Source organism: Rattus norvegicus, chromosome 18 (genome assembly GCF_021556685.1).
Source record: "Rattus norvegicus strain SHRSP/BbbUtx chromosome 18, alternate assembly SHRSP_T2T, whole genome shotgun sequence".
Taxonomy (NCBI): domain Eukaryota; kingdom Metazoa; phylum Chordata; class Mammalia; order Rodentia; family Muridae; genus Rattus; species Rattus norvegicus.
Window position 1 is genome coordinate 53,616,241 of NC_141551.1, and position 20,121 is coordinate 53,636,361.

Below are 20,121 nucleotides of genomic sequence, written 5' to 3' on the forward strand. Positions count from 1 at the left end.
AGAAAAATGTATTTAATTCCTTTGCCTATTTAAAAAAACATTTCATTATTGAGTTTTGTGGTGCTATGAATGAGAATAGCCTCTCTAGTCTCATATGTTTGAATACTTGGTACCCAGTAAGTGAAACTACTTGGGAAAGAGCAGGAGGTGTGGTCTTCTTGGAGGAGGTGTGGTCTTCTTGGAGGAGGTGTGGTCTTCTTGGAGGAGGTGTGGTCTTCTTGGAGGAGGTGTGGTCTTCTTGAGGAGGTGTGTCACTGGGGTGGGCTTTGTGGTTCCTTTCCCAGTGTACTCTTTGGCTTCTCCTTACACTTTGGCAAGATTAAGCCTCCCAATTGATAAAAGTAGAATATATTTCCATTTAGACTTTAGTTCAACAATATTTTATAGTTTTCAGTATGTTAATTTTTGATCCCTTTCAAATTTATTCCAAAGCATTCCATTCTTTTGGACCTTATTATTAATGGGATTCTCTTAGTTTCAATTTCAGAATGCTCACTGTCAGTGTACATAGCATTTGTTTTGTGTATTGAGGACGAGCTGCAGCAATGACGAACCAGCTTACCCAACTCATATCTTCTTAGAGTATACTGCAGGCTCCTGAGGGGACATCTCACTGCATTTGGGTGGTATCTTAGCGGCTCAGCACATCATCCACAACACAGACACAGCATTCGCCATATGGAGACCAGGCTGTGTCCTGCTCTAAACTATTCACGATGTAAACACTGGTTTTCACTTTGTACCTCATCCTAAAACACTCCCTCTCACAAGCAGCTTCTGACTACATCCTGAGGATGGGACATCACATTGGCCTGGGTATGTTCACACACCACCGCCACCTATCCGGCACCACCCACGCAGTACAGACGGATGCATGACTAATTCCTGTCACCTTATTAATATGTCATGGTAAACAGGAGCATACTGAAACCATATCAGGGAGACCGGGGTCAAGAATTTATCTGGTACAGTGGACTCATGAGAGGGATTCATTAAACTCCCTCATGCGGACTGCATGAAGAGGTAAACATTCACCATTAAGATGGTGATGTCAATGACCCTTCAACCACTGACCTGTCGTCATGTATGTGCATCAAGGGTCAACGGGCAGAGAACTCCTTGCTATTCCTCAGCTAATCCCCGTTGTTGACTCAACCTACTGAATTGCCTTCTGTTCATCCTCCTGTGTGCTCCTCTGAACCTGCTGCCCATACATCTGTTCATTTTGGTTAGTAGCCAGGCCTTCCCTTTTTACCTGTAGCTGGTTTGGGCTTGTTATTATAGCAACATAGACTCTGTTTGCCCTTTTATCAGCCTACTTCTGAAATCTCTGAAAACTCTTCTTTTTTTCCTTTTTTATCTTTTTATCCTTTTATCCATTTTATATCCCATATAAAAACACTCAGACACACAGACAGTAGACAGACACAAATAATATGTGTGTGTGTGTGTGTGTGTGTGTGTGTGTGAGAGAGAGAGAGAGAGAGAGAGAGAGAGAGAGAGAGAGAGAGGGGTGAGCTCTGATATAAGAGTTAAAATTAGTAACTAAAATTGGAATAAAGGAATGTGTTCTTCTCAACCAGATTACTGAGGAAAACAGGATAGTTAGGCAGATGGTCGGCTTTGAAACCTCTGTACTTCGTAAATGTATCAATACATTCTTCCACTATGGAAATACGCACATATATCTATGTTTCTGATATGACTTGCTTACAGCTCCCTCTTATACATGACTCAACATTCTGTGATTTCAGTTAGCCATGCTCAGTCTAAAATATTAAATGGAGAACAGACTATTGTATTCATTTTGAGTAGTGATAAAAACTTGTGTCTTACTTTGGGTTCAAACACGCCATTACTGAGCACCTCCACACTGAATATATTCTCCTGCCTTGTCCCCTTGATGTTTCCTGCTTTCAAGAATTCCCTAAGTTTCTTAAAATTGTGCTAATGTGATTACTGCACCTAATTAACATGTCTCATGTGTAAGTTAAACTTTACCACAAATATGCATATATTCATATATATGAACAAAAAGCACTATATATGCATATTTAAAGAGATAGATATCTAGACAATCAGAGAGACAGAAATAGACAAACACTAACAACAGTTTCAGGTATCCATGGGGACGTCTGGGATTTATCCCTTGAAATGAAGGAGAGACTGCTGTAGTGTTCATCTTCTAGTTAATTCCCTCTATTTCTTTTCTTACCTACTTGCCCTGGCTACCACCTCCACTACGCCTGAGTAGAAATGGGGGCAGCATACTCTGTTTTGTTCCTGCCGTTGGAGAAACACGCTTTTATTATTTAAGAAGCTTGTCAGCTGTTTTACACAGAGGCACTTGGTCAGGGGAGTGGAAGTCTTTTCAAGAAATGCCTAATGTGAAGATGTTTTTGACCAGGAAGTGACACTAGCAAGTTTGGTTTCTGTTGTTTTCCATGTTTTCCCCCACATCTTTTGTAGAGATCATGGTCTTTAATCTGCTCTGATATTCTATGTGGATTCATTTAAAGATGCTGAGCCAAGTTTACATTCTCAGGACAGATCTTAACTGACAGTGAAGTGTAACCGCCCGTCTGTGGAAGATCTGCTACCGACAATGATGCCGAGTTATTTTCACACGGGACCTTGCCTTCTTAGTTCTTGATTTTAAACAAATGAGATTTTTCCAAATCAATGTTTTTGCCAATTGCATCCCTGTCTTGCTAAGAGAAATTGATTTTTTTCATGCCATTCTATACTGAATTCAACTCTCTAAACTTTATCTGTGTAGAATGAAATGTTAGTCATTACATGGCTCTATATCAATAAAAGATGACACATTCATTTCTCAAGACCAGCCAGAGGGCTGGCACAGGATTATTTTCTCTCAATGTATTTATGAGACATTTGAAAAATACAATCCCTAGAATCTTGTGAGTTTTCCCCATACAGCAAAAACATAGAAAGTCAGGAAAAGCGGTTGTATCACTTCTAAATGATCACTGTTGAGCCTTCAACTCTAATTCACAGATATTAGTTTTAGTGATCAAAACAGCATCTATGTTTTGTGGGAAAAAGTTGAATGAGGTGGGTGTTTAAACAAACACAGAATCTCCAGCTTCTTGGTCCTTTTTCTCCTTAAAAGGCAAAATATTTCAAGCAATTTGTTTGGAGTTAAAAAAGTAATAATTAAAATGATCCTTTTAAGAAGCCTTCTAATTCTTTAAACAACGAAGCATCGATTAGACACGTGCTGTTCATTTACAGATTCAAGAAGTTACTGGTGATTAGAAGCCTTTGATTCGTCACATACCAAGAACTAATCATGCATGGTCTGTAACTATCAGGAATTTGCAATCTGCTAAGAGGATGGATATAAAACAAATCACAAGATGCCTGATCACCCTGAAATACAACACTGTGTTAAAACAGAATTCTCACTCGATTCAGTTTTGACTCTCAGAATGAGTACTTGGAAGTCATAGCATCTGATAAAGGACCTTAAAGATTATGACAAACATTCACCTATAGAGGAACAAGAAGTGTTTTCCAGGTAAGAAATAGTGAGTTCCAAACCATGGAGGGAGCCCATTGTGTGAGGAATGAGCTTTCCTGTGAGCTGAGGTAATAGAAAATAAAACAGAAAAGGTAAAGAGAAAGACCTAGAACACTTTGCTGTCCCTGTTTCAGAGCAAAGATGGGGCAACTGGATCTTGGAAAGTGAGGTAGAGGCTGAACAGGGTTCCCTGTTGATGAAGAAGACCTGCATGTGCTGGTAAATAAGACAGGAAGGAGTTAATAATGATGACGGAGGCAGTAGACGCCATCAAGCGTCAGCTGATGAGATCAAGATTCCAAGAGAAAAGGACAATGCAATATCATGAAAGCAAGAAGGAAGGGTAAGAGGAAGACACAGCAAGTGTTGTTAGTGACCTGGAATTAGTAAACCAGCAATGGCATTGGAGGAGGAAACCCATGGTCTCTTCATTAACTCTGAGTTACAGTGAAACAGCTAAGTTTTGGAAAGTGGTTGTCAGTCAAGAATCTAGGCAGATGAGGCCATCAGTGCAGTGGAAATTATATATAGAGAAAGGAGATCACAGTAGAAGCAAGAAGGAAAATGTTCTACCTTTCTGTAAAAAGAGCCTGACAGCTCAGCCACACACTTTTCAAGTCCCCTGCTGCCCCAGGAGCTGCCGTCATCTTTCTAGCTTCCTTAACTTAAAAATTGCAGCTTTTGCTTTGCTTCAGCTGGAGTCGGTGTTTTTAACCATTACTGACAGGAGACAAAGAGTTTGAGCATGAGACAGTGTCTCTGACGACTTGACTTTCTGATGCCTGTTGAATGTTCAGCTCCTACAATTTTGAGTCATGCACACTACGGATAATGCTACCAGGCACTGGAGAGAACACAATTCCACAAAAGGAAAGTCAACCATAGGCAGGGAGCATCTTGGGGTAGCCGCTACACATCAGCTTTGAGGACAATCTACCCACAGAAGGAAGTCTACAGGGAACGATGTGGTGAGTGGTGACTGAGAGTCAGTCAGGAGACTATTGTGACCTTTGGGATGGCTTTAGTTGCATCACATCGGTGGCTTGAGTTAATGGCTAGTGGCAGCAGGAGTTCAAAGCTGCACGGACAGGGAATGGGGTTAAGTGAGGAGTGAGGGTAACTTTGCAAAAACTGATAGACATTTTACCAAAAACAGGGAAGATAGAAACTGAGGATGTGGAGAAAACATGTGGTGTGCTCAGAAGTCACCTGTGTTGACAGTTAGTTACACATGCAGATGACTTCTACTCAGGTCTAGTAAAGCATTCTGCTCCCTTGTCTTGATTCTAAGCACACGACGCTGACAGCAAAACTTCTGATGACCAAAGAGAAAGGATCTGTCTGGTTTCAGAATACAAGATCAAACACTTCCCTTGACCAGAAATAGCATATCAGAGTGATGAGCTGAGCCAAAATGAAGGACTCTGGGAGTTAGCAGTGGTGACCCAAAGAACAGTACTAGATCTGAGGACAAGATGGTGGGAGAGCTTGAATAGTGCCTGGCACTCAGAATGGGACCAACAGAGATCTCGAGGGGACACTGAGAGAGGAGTGCAGAGGTAACTGAGGTGGAGGGAAAGTGCACACACAAGACTTGGCAAGAGTGATTTATCGCAGGAACTGAGTTCAGGGGTCTGACATAAGTGTGTGAGGGAGCAAAAGAGCCTGGAAGTTAGCAGAGAAGGGAGACACTAGGGAATGACTGTCAACAATCCCAAAAGTTTATGTGAAAAGATGGAGAGGGGTAATAATCACAGAAATGATGGAAGGGAAGGATGTTCTTCTAGGATGGTGGACAACACCAGGAGCTGTGTGGAAACAGTTTAGTCTATACCTTCACATCAGTGTCCTATGCCACTTCAGGGTTATGCTGCAGTATCCATCCATCCATCCATCCATCCATCCATCCATCCATCCATCTGTTTATTAATCTATTATCTATCAACCTATTATGTATCTATCATCTATCTATCTGTCTGACTGTCTGTTTGTCTATCATCTATTTATCCAATGTATCTATCATCTATCAACTATCATCATCGTCATCTACCTATCATTATCTATTTATGGATCTACACATCTGTATCTCTATCATCCATACTATATTAATCTGTATCTGTGTATCAGCAAAAATATCTATCTATCTATCTATCTATCTATCTATCTATCTATCTATCTAATTTCTTGATCCCCCCTTTTCTATTGCTGTCAGTCTAGGAAAGTGCATTTGAAAAATGCTCTTTGTACATTAGTTTAAATGGACGCTAGTGGAACTTTCTCACAGTTTTGTGTTCGCAATAGTGTTTTTTTTAAAGGCTTCTATTGAGCGATACCATAAATGGTTCCCCGTTGCCTGAACTCAGTGCTGGATCTTCCTAGACACTGGTTTGTAGTAACTCAGGCATGAAGTATTGGCAGCAAGAAACAATGCCACCATGATGTTTGCAGCATTGTGACAACACTCTGGAAATGATTTCCACTTAAATACATAAAGGATACTGGTAACATAGTCAAACAACGTGAGCTTTAGTTTTTGATCTATATTCCAAAATGGTTTTCTTAGACAACACAGCCACACTTATCAATAGTTATTAACTGCACACACACCTTCAATCATTTTATTCAGGGTGAAAATATGCTGTTACCCTTCCTTAATCCAAACTTAAGACACATGGGAAACGAGATTACTTTTAGAACATGGACTTCAGGACAAATCGAACCAATTACTATTTATTACTTTAAAATGCTGAAGATTCAATAGGGTGAAAGCCGCTCATCTGTGAGACGAGGCCTCTAAGAGTGGAGTGGAGCCCTGTTAAATTGCCTTCTGGCATCTTTCTTGGTTTTTATTCCTACTCCCAGCTCTGGGGATCAAACTCATACTTAGTGAGCACTCGGCCCCAGAACCATATTCCAGTAGACTCTCAGTCTTCCTTTGCTCCCATTCCCCCACCTTTCTCAAGTTCCTTGAAAGTCCCAATGCAGAGAAGATGAATGGAAAGCCTCCCTTTAAGGTTGGATAAAAGCTTGAACACGAAAGTCAGGACATTCCAACGTTAAATGAACTATAACCATTTGGACTTGGCGACGTTTCAGGAATTCAGCACTGGTGTGCGCCTGTTCTCATTAGTATATGGGATGTAAAACTTTGATATTTCGTAAAGCATTTTGGCAAGACACTGTAAGAAAACCAAAGAAGTGGGGATGTCCTCAACACTCTAATGATACATTTAAGAGTAATTTATTTTTATCTTCTCTATAAACAGTCTCAAGTGAAAGTGAATTTAGTGCTACGTTCTTATTGCAGCAGTATGATGTCATGAGTGGTGATCTACCTCTGTGCTTTTCTTACTTTCTAGAAAGAAAAGGACTTACCGGAATGTCTATGCTCATCCACTAATAACACACATACTACGTAAAATTTCTATAAAGAATGTTTCTTAATTGTATTTTCTTAGTTCTGCTTTATTTTGAAATTTCTCATACCAGTTAAGTTCTTTGATTTTTCAAGTAGGGTACACAGCTAGGGGGCACACATGGGAATTACAACACATGCTCAGAGTGAGCAAGGCCCTGTTTTCAATCTCCAGCACTTCAAAGAGCAGCTGTATATCTACTGTGTGATGTAAACACCATTTGTGTAAACATGAAAAGGGGATTATGTAACTGGATATATCAGTGTGGAACGGTCACTCTTCAGGCTCAGCCTATAAAGTGCATACTTTGACTTTCACAATGAAATGCTGGAGTCACAAACATAATATAGTTATTTTCTAGTACTTCCTGTGGAAAATGAAAAAAGATCAAGATGGCCAACTGTGTAGCCTACAAATCTCACAGATGAACCTCACCAGACGACCCCTCTGATCGGCTGGTTCAGACACATCCATCCTGAGCCACGGACCACCTGCTGCTGTAGGAAATTCGCTGCTGCTAACCCGTGAGGAATGACTCTGGACAGTTTTCACAGGAATCTGAATGCTTCATAGGCTTCAGTGAGACTGAATCACTTCGTGATGAAGGCTCCCTGCTCCTTCTTGCTCACTTTCCCAAGGGCACAGATCTCCTGATGTCTCCTCCAAACTCCTGGTATGCCCTGGCCTCCGTTGGACAACGGCCACTGCCAAGGATGGCACATACCAGGCGTTTTCCTTCCCCCTCAGCCATGTTTCATTCCTTCACACCCTCAGACCTTTGCTCAAACAGCAGCATCTTCATGACTGTTCAATCACGAATAAAATTTCATGACAGCATTTTATAAACTCTGCTTTTTTCCTGTTGATTTGATCATGTTTAGCTACAGAGGTTTATAAGCTTCTCGTCTCTTCTTTGTCTCTAGTACAGTTTTTCCCTGAGCAAGGATCTGGGTGTCTTTGGTTTCAGTCTCTATGCCCATGCTAGAAAAACAACAACGCAAAAATTAAACTTCTGAATTAATGATTCTGGCAAAAGTGGTACTTTTTGTGGAGGGCGTCTTTACTGCTGAATTTACTAGTTGAATTTACTTTACAAGTTGAATTTACCAATCTATTCCTCTATAACTTCAGGGTTGGCAAAACATGGGAATATGTCTTCTTTGTCTGAAGACTACACAAAAAATCTTTCATGATGACTTTGGATATCATGTGTCTTAATTGATACTAATATTAAAGGTCTATCTTGCTATAAGGCAATGGTTTTAAACCTATGAGATGTGATTCCGTTGGGCGGGTGGTTCAAAGACCTTTTCACAGGCTTTGCTTAAGACCATCGGTAAGCATACATATTAACGTTACCATTCATAATAGTAGCAAAATTACAGTTATTAAGTAGCAGTGAAAATAATTTTATGGTTGGGATCAGCACAACATGAGGGGCTGTGTGAAAGGGTCACAGCATTAGGAAGACTGAGAACCACTGGTATGAGGTGTAACGTCTCATCCAATCTTTTTTAAATTTGATATCCTCTTTTCTCAACACTATTCATTGTGTGCTCAGTCACCTTCCTTATTAATTACATATTATATATATGCATTATTTTGCTCGACTTTCTGTTGAATGTCTTTGGTGCATGCTAGGCCCCTGACAATCAAGAAGAAGGAGAAGAAGAAGAAGAAGAAGAAGAAGAAGAAGAAGAAGAAGAAGAAGAAGAAGAAGAAGAAGAAGAAGAAGAAGAGGAGGAGGAGGAGGAAGAGGAGGAAGAGGAGGAAGAGGAGGAGGAGGAGGAGGAGGAGGAGGAGGAGGAGAAGGAGAAGGAGGAGGAAGAGGAGGAAGAGGAGGAAGAGGAGGAAGAGGAGGAAGAGGAGGAGGAAGAGGAGGAGGAGGAGGAGGAGGAGGAGGAAGAGGAGGAGGAAGAGGAGGAGGAGGAGGAGGAAGAGGAGGAGGAAGAGGAGGAGGAAGAGGAGGAGGAGGAGGAGGAGGAGGAGGAAGAGGAGGAGGAAGAGGAGGAGGAGGAGGAAAGGAAACAGTCACCTGTTGGTCAGTGTGCTTGAGTGATGTGTGACTCTACCAGATCTCTCCTGTAACCCATTTCCTTCCTCCCTCTCCTACTCACTCCTCACATCTCATTGGAACATAAGTCATCTTATATAGAGACAAAGATGCCAGAGGTGTATAAAAAGAAAAAATAACCATCTTTCAGGGTTTGAGAGTTCTCTGCCTTTGGGGAGAATCTTTCAGAGATGTTTTCTGACTAAAAAAAAATAGTCCTTGAGTTCTGTTTCTCAGACCAGAAAGCTGATGATACAAATGCTGTAGTAAATATTTTAGATATTTTTGTCATGCTTTAGTATTCAGAAGGGCTAGCTTTTCTCTGCCTTCCTAATGTTGGGAAAGCCATTGTCACCGCATCCACTCATGCTTGACTTTTAAGTTTTCATCTTATTCTTCCATAGGAACAGTTGAGTACATCCCCACTCTAGAACGACTTCTGTAGAGTCCTTCCATGAACAAGGGAATTATTTCAGTTCTACCCCCTTACCCCGGACTCTCGCTTTCCTAGATCTACTAAAGTCTACAGTCTTGATGACCAGATTAGTTCAGTGCAGCGGCACAGAATAAACCACATTTTAATGAATATAGAATGTGACAGAAGACCCACTAGCTGTGTATCCAAATGTGCCAGTCAGGGAGGCAGCAGAACACATTTCAGGAGGAAGTAAGCGTCCTAAAGAAGTAGGCACATACCAGGCGTTTTCCTTCCCCCTCAGCCATGTTTCATTCCTTCACACCCTCAGACCTTTGCTCAAACAGCAGCATCTTCATGACTGTCCAATCACGAATAAAATTTCATGACAGCATTTTATAAACTCTTGTGAGCCAGTTTCCTGAAAAGTACAGGGACACTAGATGTGTCACATCCTTCAGATGACAAGTCTGAGGAAAGAGCGGGAATGGTGACTCATCGGGAGCCAGAGAGATAGAGGTTACAAATATCTATCACCATCGATGATATGGGAGAGCTTCCTGTGAAAATGAAGGTCGACCAGCTAGCTCTCTGTAATGTCCCTTTTTATTCTTTACCTGGAGAGAGTCCCCAGGCCCTCCCACAGAGGTCTTTTCAGCTGTTAAGTAGATTAGTGTTAGTCAGTCAGTTTCCCCATCTGTTGTGATAATCCAGAACAACAACCTCTGTAAACTGGGTTATCTTATTTTCTCAGTATCTCCAAAAGTTATAGTAAGTTCCTGGTGAACACCAGACATTATTATTGGTGGATATAGTCTGCTGGCAGACTCAGGCATGAAAAAAATAACAGAGCCACTTAAAACACAGTGAACTAGGAGACAGGGGGATTAAGTATTATTTATTATGAGATCAAGAAATAGGTTTGGATATGGCAGTGCCAACTTCCTTCTTCAATAAAGGGAATGCATCCATTTCATCTTCAAAGTTCTAAGCTTTCCAAAGGATTTAGAAGATGTTGGTTTTCATTACTTTTGTGTTGCTGACCTCTAAGTTTTCATTGTCTGCCCTTGCTAACAACCGTCTTCCCCTACTAACCACTTCATATATGGGCTTCCCCCTGACACATAGGTGGGGCATTTATTATTTATTTTAAAATTAATTTACTTTTGGAAATCTGAGTAAAAGCAAATAATTTTAATCCTATTGTGAAGAATTTCTCTCCCCAGGTTTATTAAAGCAGAGTTGTAATTGCAGCAAAAAGACTATGCCAAAATGTATTGGGGGTTTCACAAGCATAAATAAGCACATTTGTTATCTTCAGACCCCAAATGACAAAATGCTGTAAAAATAGGCCGAGGCCAAACACTCTTCAGAATAGTTTAAAACGGGCATCTGACACACACACACACACACACACACACACACACACACACACACAAATCACTAGAAAGGAAAAATCTCAACACAGCTTTCCTGCCCGCACAACACACCAAGGCAGAATAAATGGCTCAGGAATGTTAGAGAAGATACAGAAGGGAAGAGAGGGGACAAGCAAGGACATTGGGCACCCGCTTGTTTCTATTCATGTGCAGGGCAAGGCAAGCCAACATGACATGGCTGCAGAAGGAAGAAAGCTGGGCAGCCCAATGGTGAGCATCGTGCCGCACGGAGGTGCTTAGTCCTCAGTGCCTCGTCTTCATTTAAGCCACACAGATATTTATATTAATGAATGTCTGAGGTAAGTGGCTGAGCCAACCTCCCTTTTGGATGTGAAGGAATCATTTACTCCACTGAAGAATCATTTGCCTGCTGTCTGACGGAACTAGGACATTGGGTTTTAGAGGCAAGCTCGCTCAGGAGAACTAAGACATGGTTGTAGCTGCCTTCATGAGGGATTTTATGGAACTGGGCTCCTAACCAAAGAGAAGGGAGAGATGATCTTCTTTATACACACACGGACAAATACATAATACATACATACATTCATATATACATACATACATATACATAACATACATACATTCATATATACATATATACATATGTATATACATGCATATATACACATATACATACACATATATACATAATACACATATACATACATATATACACACATAATGCACATATACATACATATATACAATATACATACATACATATATACATATATGCATACATACATACATACACATATACACACACACATACTACTTCCAGATTCGGGCTGAGAATTTAGGGCTTGAGCTGTAGTCTATATTGAGCATGAGAGGGGAAGCCTATCCTTTAGCAGAACCTACCAGACCAGCACACAACACACAACAGCCTCCATGAAGACACCAAGGCACAGGTTCCAAACATTAAAGAGATGAGCTCTGTCCTCTCCTTGAGTTACCCCATAAGCCATTCATGCATAAACGCATATAACTTAGGAGATCAAGCCTTTTAGAATGGAAGGATGGTGTTCTGAGAAGTGAGCAGACATCTTTCTACTTCAAAAAAGGCAAAGGTTCCCTAATCTCAGAGCAATAGGTCAACACAAAGGGACAATGGCAGAGGAGGGAAAAGTAGCATGCCACATTTAATGTCCTACTTGGACTAACAGTGGCACAGACAACAAAAATGAAATTATTTTTTTCAAATGGAGGTGGGCATGGTGGCGCAGTCCAGTAAATCCAGACTCTGAAAGTAGAGGCAGGAAGATTGTCACAGGTTTAAAGCCAGCCTGGGCTACACCGTGAGTTGCAGGCAACCAGAGCTATATGGTAGCATAAAGTCTCCAAACACACACTCACACACACACACACACACACACACACACACACAAACACACAAATAATTAATTATGCACTTTTAGAGGGAAATGAAAACTGGTCTAATGAAGAAAAAACAATCTGCTTGGATGAGTTTCCTCTTTCCAAAGACTTCCTTATTCTGGTTTCACAGTTCACCTAGTTTTTGAACTTTGGATCCTGCTCATCAACATTTATTGGTCAGGAATCTGATATATTAGAAATAAGTCTTAGATCTGGAACAGAGTAGTGGAGAAGGAAGAATTTCTGTCCTTGGGAATCTTATTCAAGCATTTGAAAGCAACAGTTACATCACAGTTGTCGAAAACCACCAGCCTCCAGTTGCAGTTTCCTAGTAAGAATTCCATCTCCCCAGTGACTCAGACCCAAGAATGCTGTGTCCTCGTAGATTTGATTTGACAAAGGAACTTAAAAAGTGAGAGGTTTCTTTTGCATGAACAAAAGCATGGGACTTCATGTAGTAAAAAAACAGGAAAAATTTTATTAGAAAAATAAATCTGCTAATCCTCCACTTTACATTTTTAACACCGAAATTTAAAGACCCACGTTTTGATAGACAAGGGTAAATGCTGTGGTTGCATTCTTATTTGAAACATCCATCAAATTTAAACTTATGACAGCACTGTATTAAAGGGAGTACGCTTCAAAACCTGACATTGGGTATAGCCACAGCTCTGGTATTTCAAGGTACATTTTGATACTGATTGAATTAAATAATTTAAAAAAAATACTGCTTGCTCTTTTGTATACAGGAACAGTATTACCCAAAGAAAATTGATAATAGCTACTTTTAAGACATCTAAATAAATACGCTTTATAAACAAGTAAAGCTTTCACAGGGCCTTTAGGTTTTGAGCCTTAATCAGCCCTTGTTCCAATTCCACCATTCCCACAAATCACAAATACTAAATCATATAATTCTCTCTGGGCAATGTTTAAATGGAGTTGGCTGCCTCGGCAGGAAGTAAGCCAAGACGCGACTGGATTCAGGGCTCTGGGTGGTGCCTACATTCTATCAATAACTCCCGTTCCCAGAGAACGAGGAGAGCAAGAATAAAGAGTGGCCCTGTCTTCCTCTGAGCTGTGCCTTGGCTCTGCATGCTCTTTTGATGAAATTGATGGAGAAAAGACTTCTTCCATTTTCGACTAAGAAGAAACTCATTGTTTGATGTGTAACGGAAACGTCACAACCACTAGAATCAGTCGGTGGCTGTGCCTTCTCACCTACAATCAAAGGCTGGCTTCTCTTCCCCCATGCTTGGATAGAGCTTGGAGTTTATTCCAGAAGTTAAAAGTAGAGGGGAATGAAGAATAAAATCGATAGTATAAATGCCTCCAAAAACCTAGGAGGATTTTGGAATAGAAGCACCATTTCTGCAGACCATTTAATGTTTGATTCACTTCCTGTGCTAATTCAGAATCCCGTGTCCTTCACTGTGCAAGTATTTTTCTCCACCTTTTCACTGCAAGTAGACTGATGACTAATAATTGTATCAAAGTAGCAAAAATCACTTGGATTTTATTAAAAAAAAACAGTGTCAGAGAAAACATATTCGTTCCTCGAGGTAATCAACGACATCTTCCTCACCTCCCTGCTGTGAGGAGTGTGAGATTGTCTGGCAATGGTGTGAAATGGTCAGACTGTAGAGATGAGTTCAGGCCGACTGTAAACAACAGAGGAACATGGAAAGCAGAGGCTGATGCTACCCAACAACTCATGGATTGGGGATGTGCTCATGGCGCATCCTTGCTCGTGCGAGCCTCGATCTCCACACACTACCTCTTACTTCCTCACAGTGCTTAGACTCCCATTGACCTTGTGCAATTAAATACTAGGTTTTTCATCTTCCCATTTTCTTGTCTACGTAGATGGGCATGCTGCTTTGTAACTGACCACCATGAAATAACTAACGCCTGCCTATGATAAAAGAAGAATGGGGGACTCCGAACTAGAGTAAACGAGGATGCTCTTCCACAGCCAACTAGAATAAGTTACATGGTGCAGTCTTTAGGTATGACCTTTGGGCTACATGGTGCCTCAGGGGATAAAAGGCCTGTTGTATAAGCATGGAACCTAAGTTCAGATCTTCAGAATCCGTCCAAAGGCTGATGTGCTAGCATTTCTGTAAGTCCCCCCATCCCACCCCCGTGCAGAGACGGTAGAGATAGGAGTTCAAGAGACTTGCCTCAAATAAGACGGAAGATGAGGGCAGACACCTGAAGCTAACCTACCCACACATACCATGGTGTATATACAGCAAGGGGTCAGTATGCTACTCCTCACCTCACACACACACTCACAACACACATACCATGGTGTATATACAGCAAGGGGTCAGTATGCTACTCCTCACCTCACACAGGAGCACGCACACACGCACACACACACACACAACATACACACAACACATACACATAACACATACACATACCACACACACACACACACTCACAACATACACACAACACATACACATACCACACACACACACAACATACACACACACACAACATACACACAACATACACACAACACACACAACACATACACATACCACACACACAACATACACACAACACATACACATACCACACACACACAACACACACACACAACACATACACAACACATACACATACCACACACACAACATACACAGAACACATACACAACACACACACACAACACATACACATACCACACACACACACACACTCACAACATACACACAACACATACACACATACCACACACACACAACACACACACACACAACACACACAACACATACACATACCACACACACAACATACACACAACACATACACATACCACACACACACACACTCACAACATACACACACATACACATACCACACACACAACATACACACAACACATACACATACCACACACACACACACTCACAACATACACACACACATACACATACCACACACACAACATACACACAACACATACACATACCACACACACACACAACATACACACAACACATACACATACCACACACACACAACACACACACACACACACTCACAACATACACACAACACATACACACAACACACACACAACACACACACAACATACACACAACACATACACATACCACACACACACAACATACACACAACACATACACATACCACACACACACACTCACAACATACACACAACACACACACACACACTCACAACATACACACAACACATACACATACCACACACACACAACACACACACACACACTCACAACATACACACAACACATACACACAACACACACACAACATACACACAACACATACACATACCACACACACACACAACATACACACAACACATACACATACCACACACACACACTCACAACATACACACAACATACACACACACACACACTCACAACATACACACAACACACACAACACATACCACACACACACAACACACACACACACTCACAACATACACACAACACAACACATACACATACCACACACACAACATACACACACACTCACAACATACACACAACACACACAACATACACACACACAACATACACACAACACACACACATACCACACACACAACATACACACAACACACACACATACCACACACACAACACACACACAACATACACACAACACACACACATACCACACACACACACAACATACACACAACACATACACATACACACACACACACAACACACACACAACATACACACAACACACACAACACATACACATACCACACTCACAACATACACACAACACATACACATACCACACACACACAACATACACACAACACACACTCACAACATACACACAACACACACACTCACAACATACACACAACACATACACATACCACACACACACCACACACACACACACACACACACACACACACACACACACACCACACACCACACACACTACAAATTTACCTGTGATAAAATAAATTGATCACAGTAGAGTAATGGCTGAAAAAGTTTCAGTACTGCTAAAAAGCATTCTAAACAAACATGATCCTTGAAGCTACATGCATCTAGAAGTTTTGTAATAAGGACACAGACTTTGTTCACAGATAAGTTAGAACAATAAATGTACTCATACTGAAATGAATTCACAGACGAAATGAAAATTACCAGAGGTTAACTGACTCTCCCCGCCTTGTAGGCAGTGAGACTAACCTTGTCTTCGTTCAAGTCAAATCCTTTACGGCTACAACATATGGTTCTAGCACCAAATGTTAAGGGGTGCACCTTCATTTTCATATTAAGATGAAGAATCGTGATTATGTTCATTAGTTTTAACCATTCCAGATGCATCTTATTTTTCAAATTCAAATTCAGCACCAGGCTTGTGCCCCTGGACCAGGCTTGTGCCCCTGGACCAGGCTTGTGCCCCTGGACCAGGCTTGTGCCCCTCTGCGGGGCTCACACCCACACACACCCTCTCACCTTCACATTTCTGTGTGGTTTCACTCTGCTTGTGGCCAGCAGGGCATCTGCATTCAAAAGAGCCCACTGTGTTGATACAGTTTCCGCCCTGGCACAATCCTGGAATCGCCTGGCATTCGTCAACATCTGCAAGGAGAAGACATTTTAAACATAAACAAAACTGATTTCCAGACATGCCTTAGTGGGTGTCTTATGTGCAAGGGAACATGCCCTCAGGACACCAGGGCGAGGAAAGTGGACCCTCCATGCTTGTTATCAGCTTAACCCTGATGCTTTCCTCTGGAGAAAGATGCCTGCTGGGGACCCACCTGTGCTGGCCTGTGGACAATCTGCTGCTTAGTTACAGAGTGCTTCTTACTGTGTGCTCCTACTGTGTGCTCTCCTGGTTCTGGCACTGAGTTCATTCCTATCTTCTCCACATAAAGTGAATGCCCCCAATGTGCTTCCTAATGGAGCTCAGTGACTAAGGACCTTGAGGATTCAAAGCCACTTGATCTCTCTGCGGTTGATCTAGGACAGAAGTCTTGGACAGGGCATACATACCCCTGCTGTAAAGAGCACTCCATGCTCCACGTCCGTAAGTCATGAACACTTGGTCTTCCCTCTTTCCTGCTACAACTGTTCCACTTTTTGCTACTACTATGTCATCTCTTAACTTCCCTTAACCAAACAATAGCAAAAGTACACGACTTTCGCTCTCATCGCTTCAGTTACTTGCTACTAAGTTTTTTAGAGTTATTATTTTCTCGCTTGAAATCTATGAATGTATATCCCCTAAACAGTATCGCACTGTGGTTAGTGACCTCCCATTTAAAGCCTCAGTTTTAGATGGCCAAGAGCTCCTGAATCTTACACTGTGTGTTGACCTCACCCATTTAGGAACAAATGTTAAAGCTTTAATATTGTCATGGGGACATTCACGAAGTAAAAATGAAAGTTAGCAACAGATAAAATGCGAGAGTTTCTAAGAAATGTCAGATGAATTTCTTCAGGTGAAAGTGAGATGGGTGTTAAAACCTAAACTCAAAATAAAAGGCACTCGAAATAGTAAGTGTGTGGAGGAATATAAAGTGTTTCTCTTATTTTGGTAAGTTTAAGAGATAATTGTTGACTGTAAACAAAAGTAGTGAATAAAAGTATTTTGTAGGTTATAATAAATAAACAAAAAGAAAACAACCCAACGCACTGCCGAACAGTATAGAGAACACTATAGAGTGAACCACAGCGCAGCACACAATCCACCAGAAATAAAAGCTGAGCAAACACCGTCAACCCTATAGAAGCAGGGAAGGGGAAGTATGGAAAGGAAAGCAGAACAAGCGGGGAAAGTGAAACATAGATTTCAGCATGATAATGTTCACGTTTACATGAAATTCGAAGGGCGTAACAATCTAATCTAAAAGGCTGAGATTGTGATATTTTATTTTGAAACACAGCGTCTCAATTATATGCTGTTCACAAGAAAGCCACTTTGACGACTTAGAACGGAAGGAGCCTAAGGTAAATCAAACAATATCTGGTGACAAGAAGTCTCCCGCGGCAAATGTAAGGGCTTGCCATGAGAAAGGCCACTGAGGATTGAAAAACTGACGTTTTCTAATGACCAAGGATTCAGTTCATTTAGACGTTCAACTCAATGCTAATCAGGCACGTGTCCTATGAGACATTAAACACCCAGAGAAAATGGAACCTCAGCAGACAGAATGAGAAATGAAGACAACAATCCTACAACTGGAATGAAAATTTTCACACGTGTCTCTTTGGAAAAAATAAAATGAATGGACTGAAGGTCTCACAGGAGATACAGGACTTGGTTTTCGTTCAAGCTCCTCACCCATCTGTACCCATCACACACCTCAGTGGAACAGACTTTCTTCTCAAATACACACAGAATACCCTCTCTAGTGAAGGTCATGTGGAAAGGCTTATTACATAGAATTATACATATGAAGGGGGGATTGCATTCACAAATCTGGTGGGTAGCGTGCTTTGCATGCAAAAGATTGTGTGTTCCATCCCTAGATTCTCAGGGGTGTGTGTGTGTGTGTGTGTTTGTGTGTTTGTGTAAACCATAGAAAATAAGCTATGTCAGCACAAAAGTTAAGCTAAAAGCAGACAAAGGTCAGATATTGGAATTTAATAATATATTCTGTAAAAATACATGGATCAAAACAGAAATCAAAACTTGAACACGTTTTTAATTATATAATTAAAATATATCCAATAAAGCTTGTGAGCTGTAGCTAAACTGGTACCTAGAACTAAAGGCGGAGCAGTAAAATGTTTCAACTGCAAAGAGTAAACTTCATAGCCAATGACCTAAGCTTCCATATTCACAAATTTTAAAAGCACTAAGTAAATGTGAACTCAGTAGAAGTACGAGAATATAATAAAGCACAAGGCCAAAACCCAAAATAAAACAAAAACAAAACCCAACAAGACAAACAAACAAAAAAACAAAAAACCAGAGAGGTAATCACTCTGAAATCTGGCCTTCTGGAAATATAAGTACAATTGATGTTATCTCATCAATATTAATCACAGATATAAGGAAAACTTAGTAATGTAAGTACTGACAATAAACACATTGCCAAATAGTCAACGAAGATGAGAAAAGACGTAAAGAGTGAATAATAGAAATTCAAAAATTAAGGTAAAATATACAAGTCTGTTGAAAGTTACAAATGCCTAGGCTCACTCAAAAACAAACAGATATTGAGAACAAAGTAAAGGGCTGGAGAGATGGCTCTGCGGTTAAGAGCACTGGCTGCCCTTGCATGCAGGCATACATGCAGAGAGAGCTCTGATACAGAAAAAGAAAACATAATATGTTAAAGTAATTTCATTCACAGTTTGATTATATTTACACAAGAATACCTCATCCCACTGCACCACTGAAGCTTATGAAAGATTTAAAGGAAAAGATGGCAGAAATTTCATTCCGATTCTTACAGCAAAAAAGATGGACATTGTCCTGTTGATGTAACTAAGAAAGCATAACTCTGACATCAAGGCCAGACCAAGGCATTCCCGAAAGAAATACAGGAATAAAAAGAATGGAATTTGATAGTCTCTCTCTGAAACACAGAAAGTTTTCATGAGTCAAACTTATTAATATACAACAAAAATCAATGTAACAGGACCAGAGTCAGTTTATCCCAGTAATTTAAAGGTTTTCCTAAAAGTAGATCACAGTATTAATTAGTATAGTTCATCATATTAACAAATTAAAGAATAGGAGGCAACATCATTCTATAAGATGTAGAAAAGCAAGTAACAGAATTAACTCACACTCATGATTCTAAAAGCCTCATTAAGACAGGAATGTAATACCACATCTTTAACAGGGACTAAGAGTGAGAACTTGTTTCAAAA

At 40.7% G+C, this 20,121-nt stretch overlaps 1 protein-coding gene across 1 annotated transcript in view; it reads right to left on the reverse strand.

Annotated features, from left to right (window-relative positions):
• The window catches only part of Fbn2 (fibrillin 2), a 205,397-nt gene that overhangs the window by 121,438 nt on the left and 63,838 nt on the right, over window positions 1-20,121 (reverse strand). Inside the window, 1 exon segment of the mRNA NM_031826.2 lies at window positions 16,747-16,872. Within this exon segment, the coding sequence (NP_114014.2) occupies window positions 16,747-16,872 (126 nt within the window).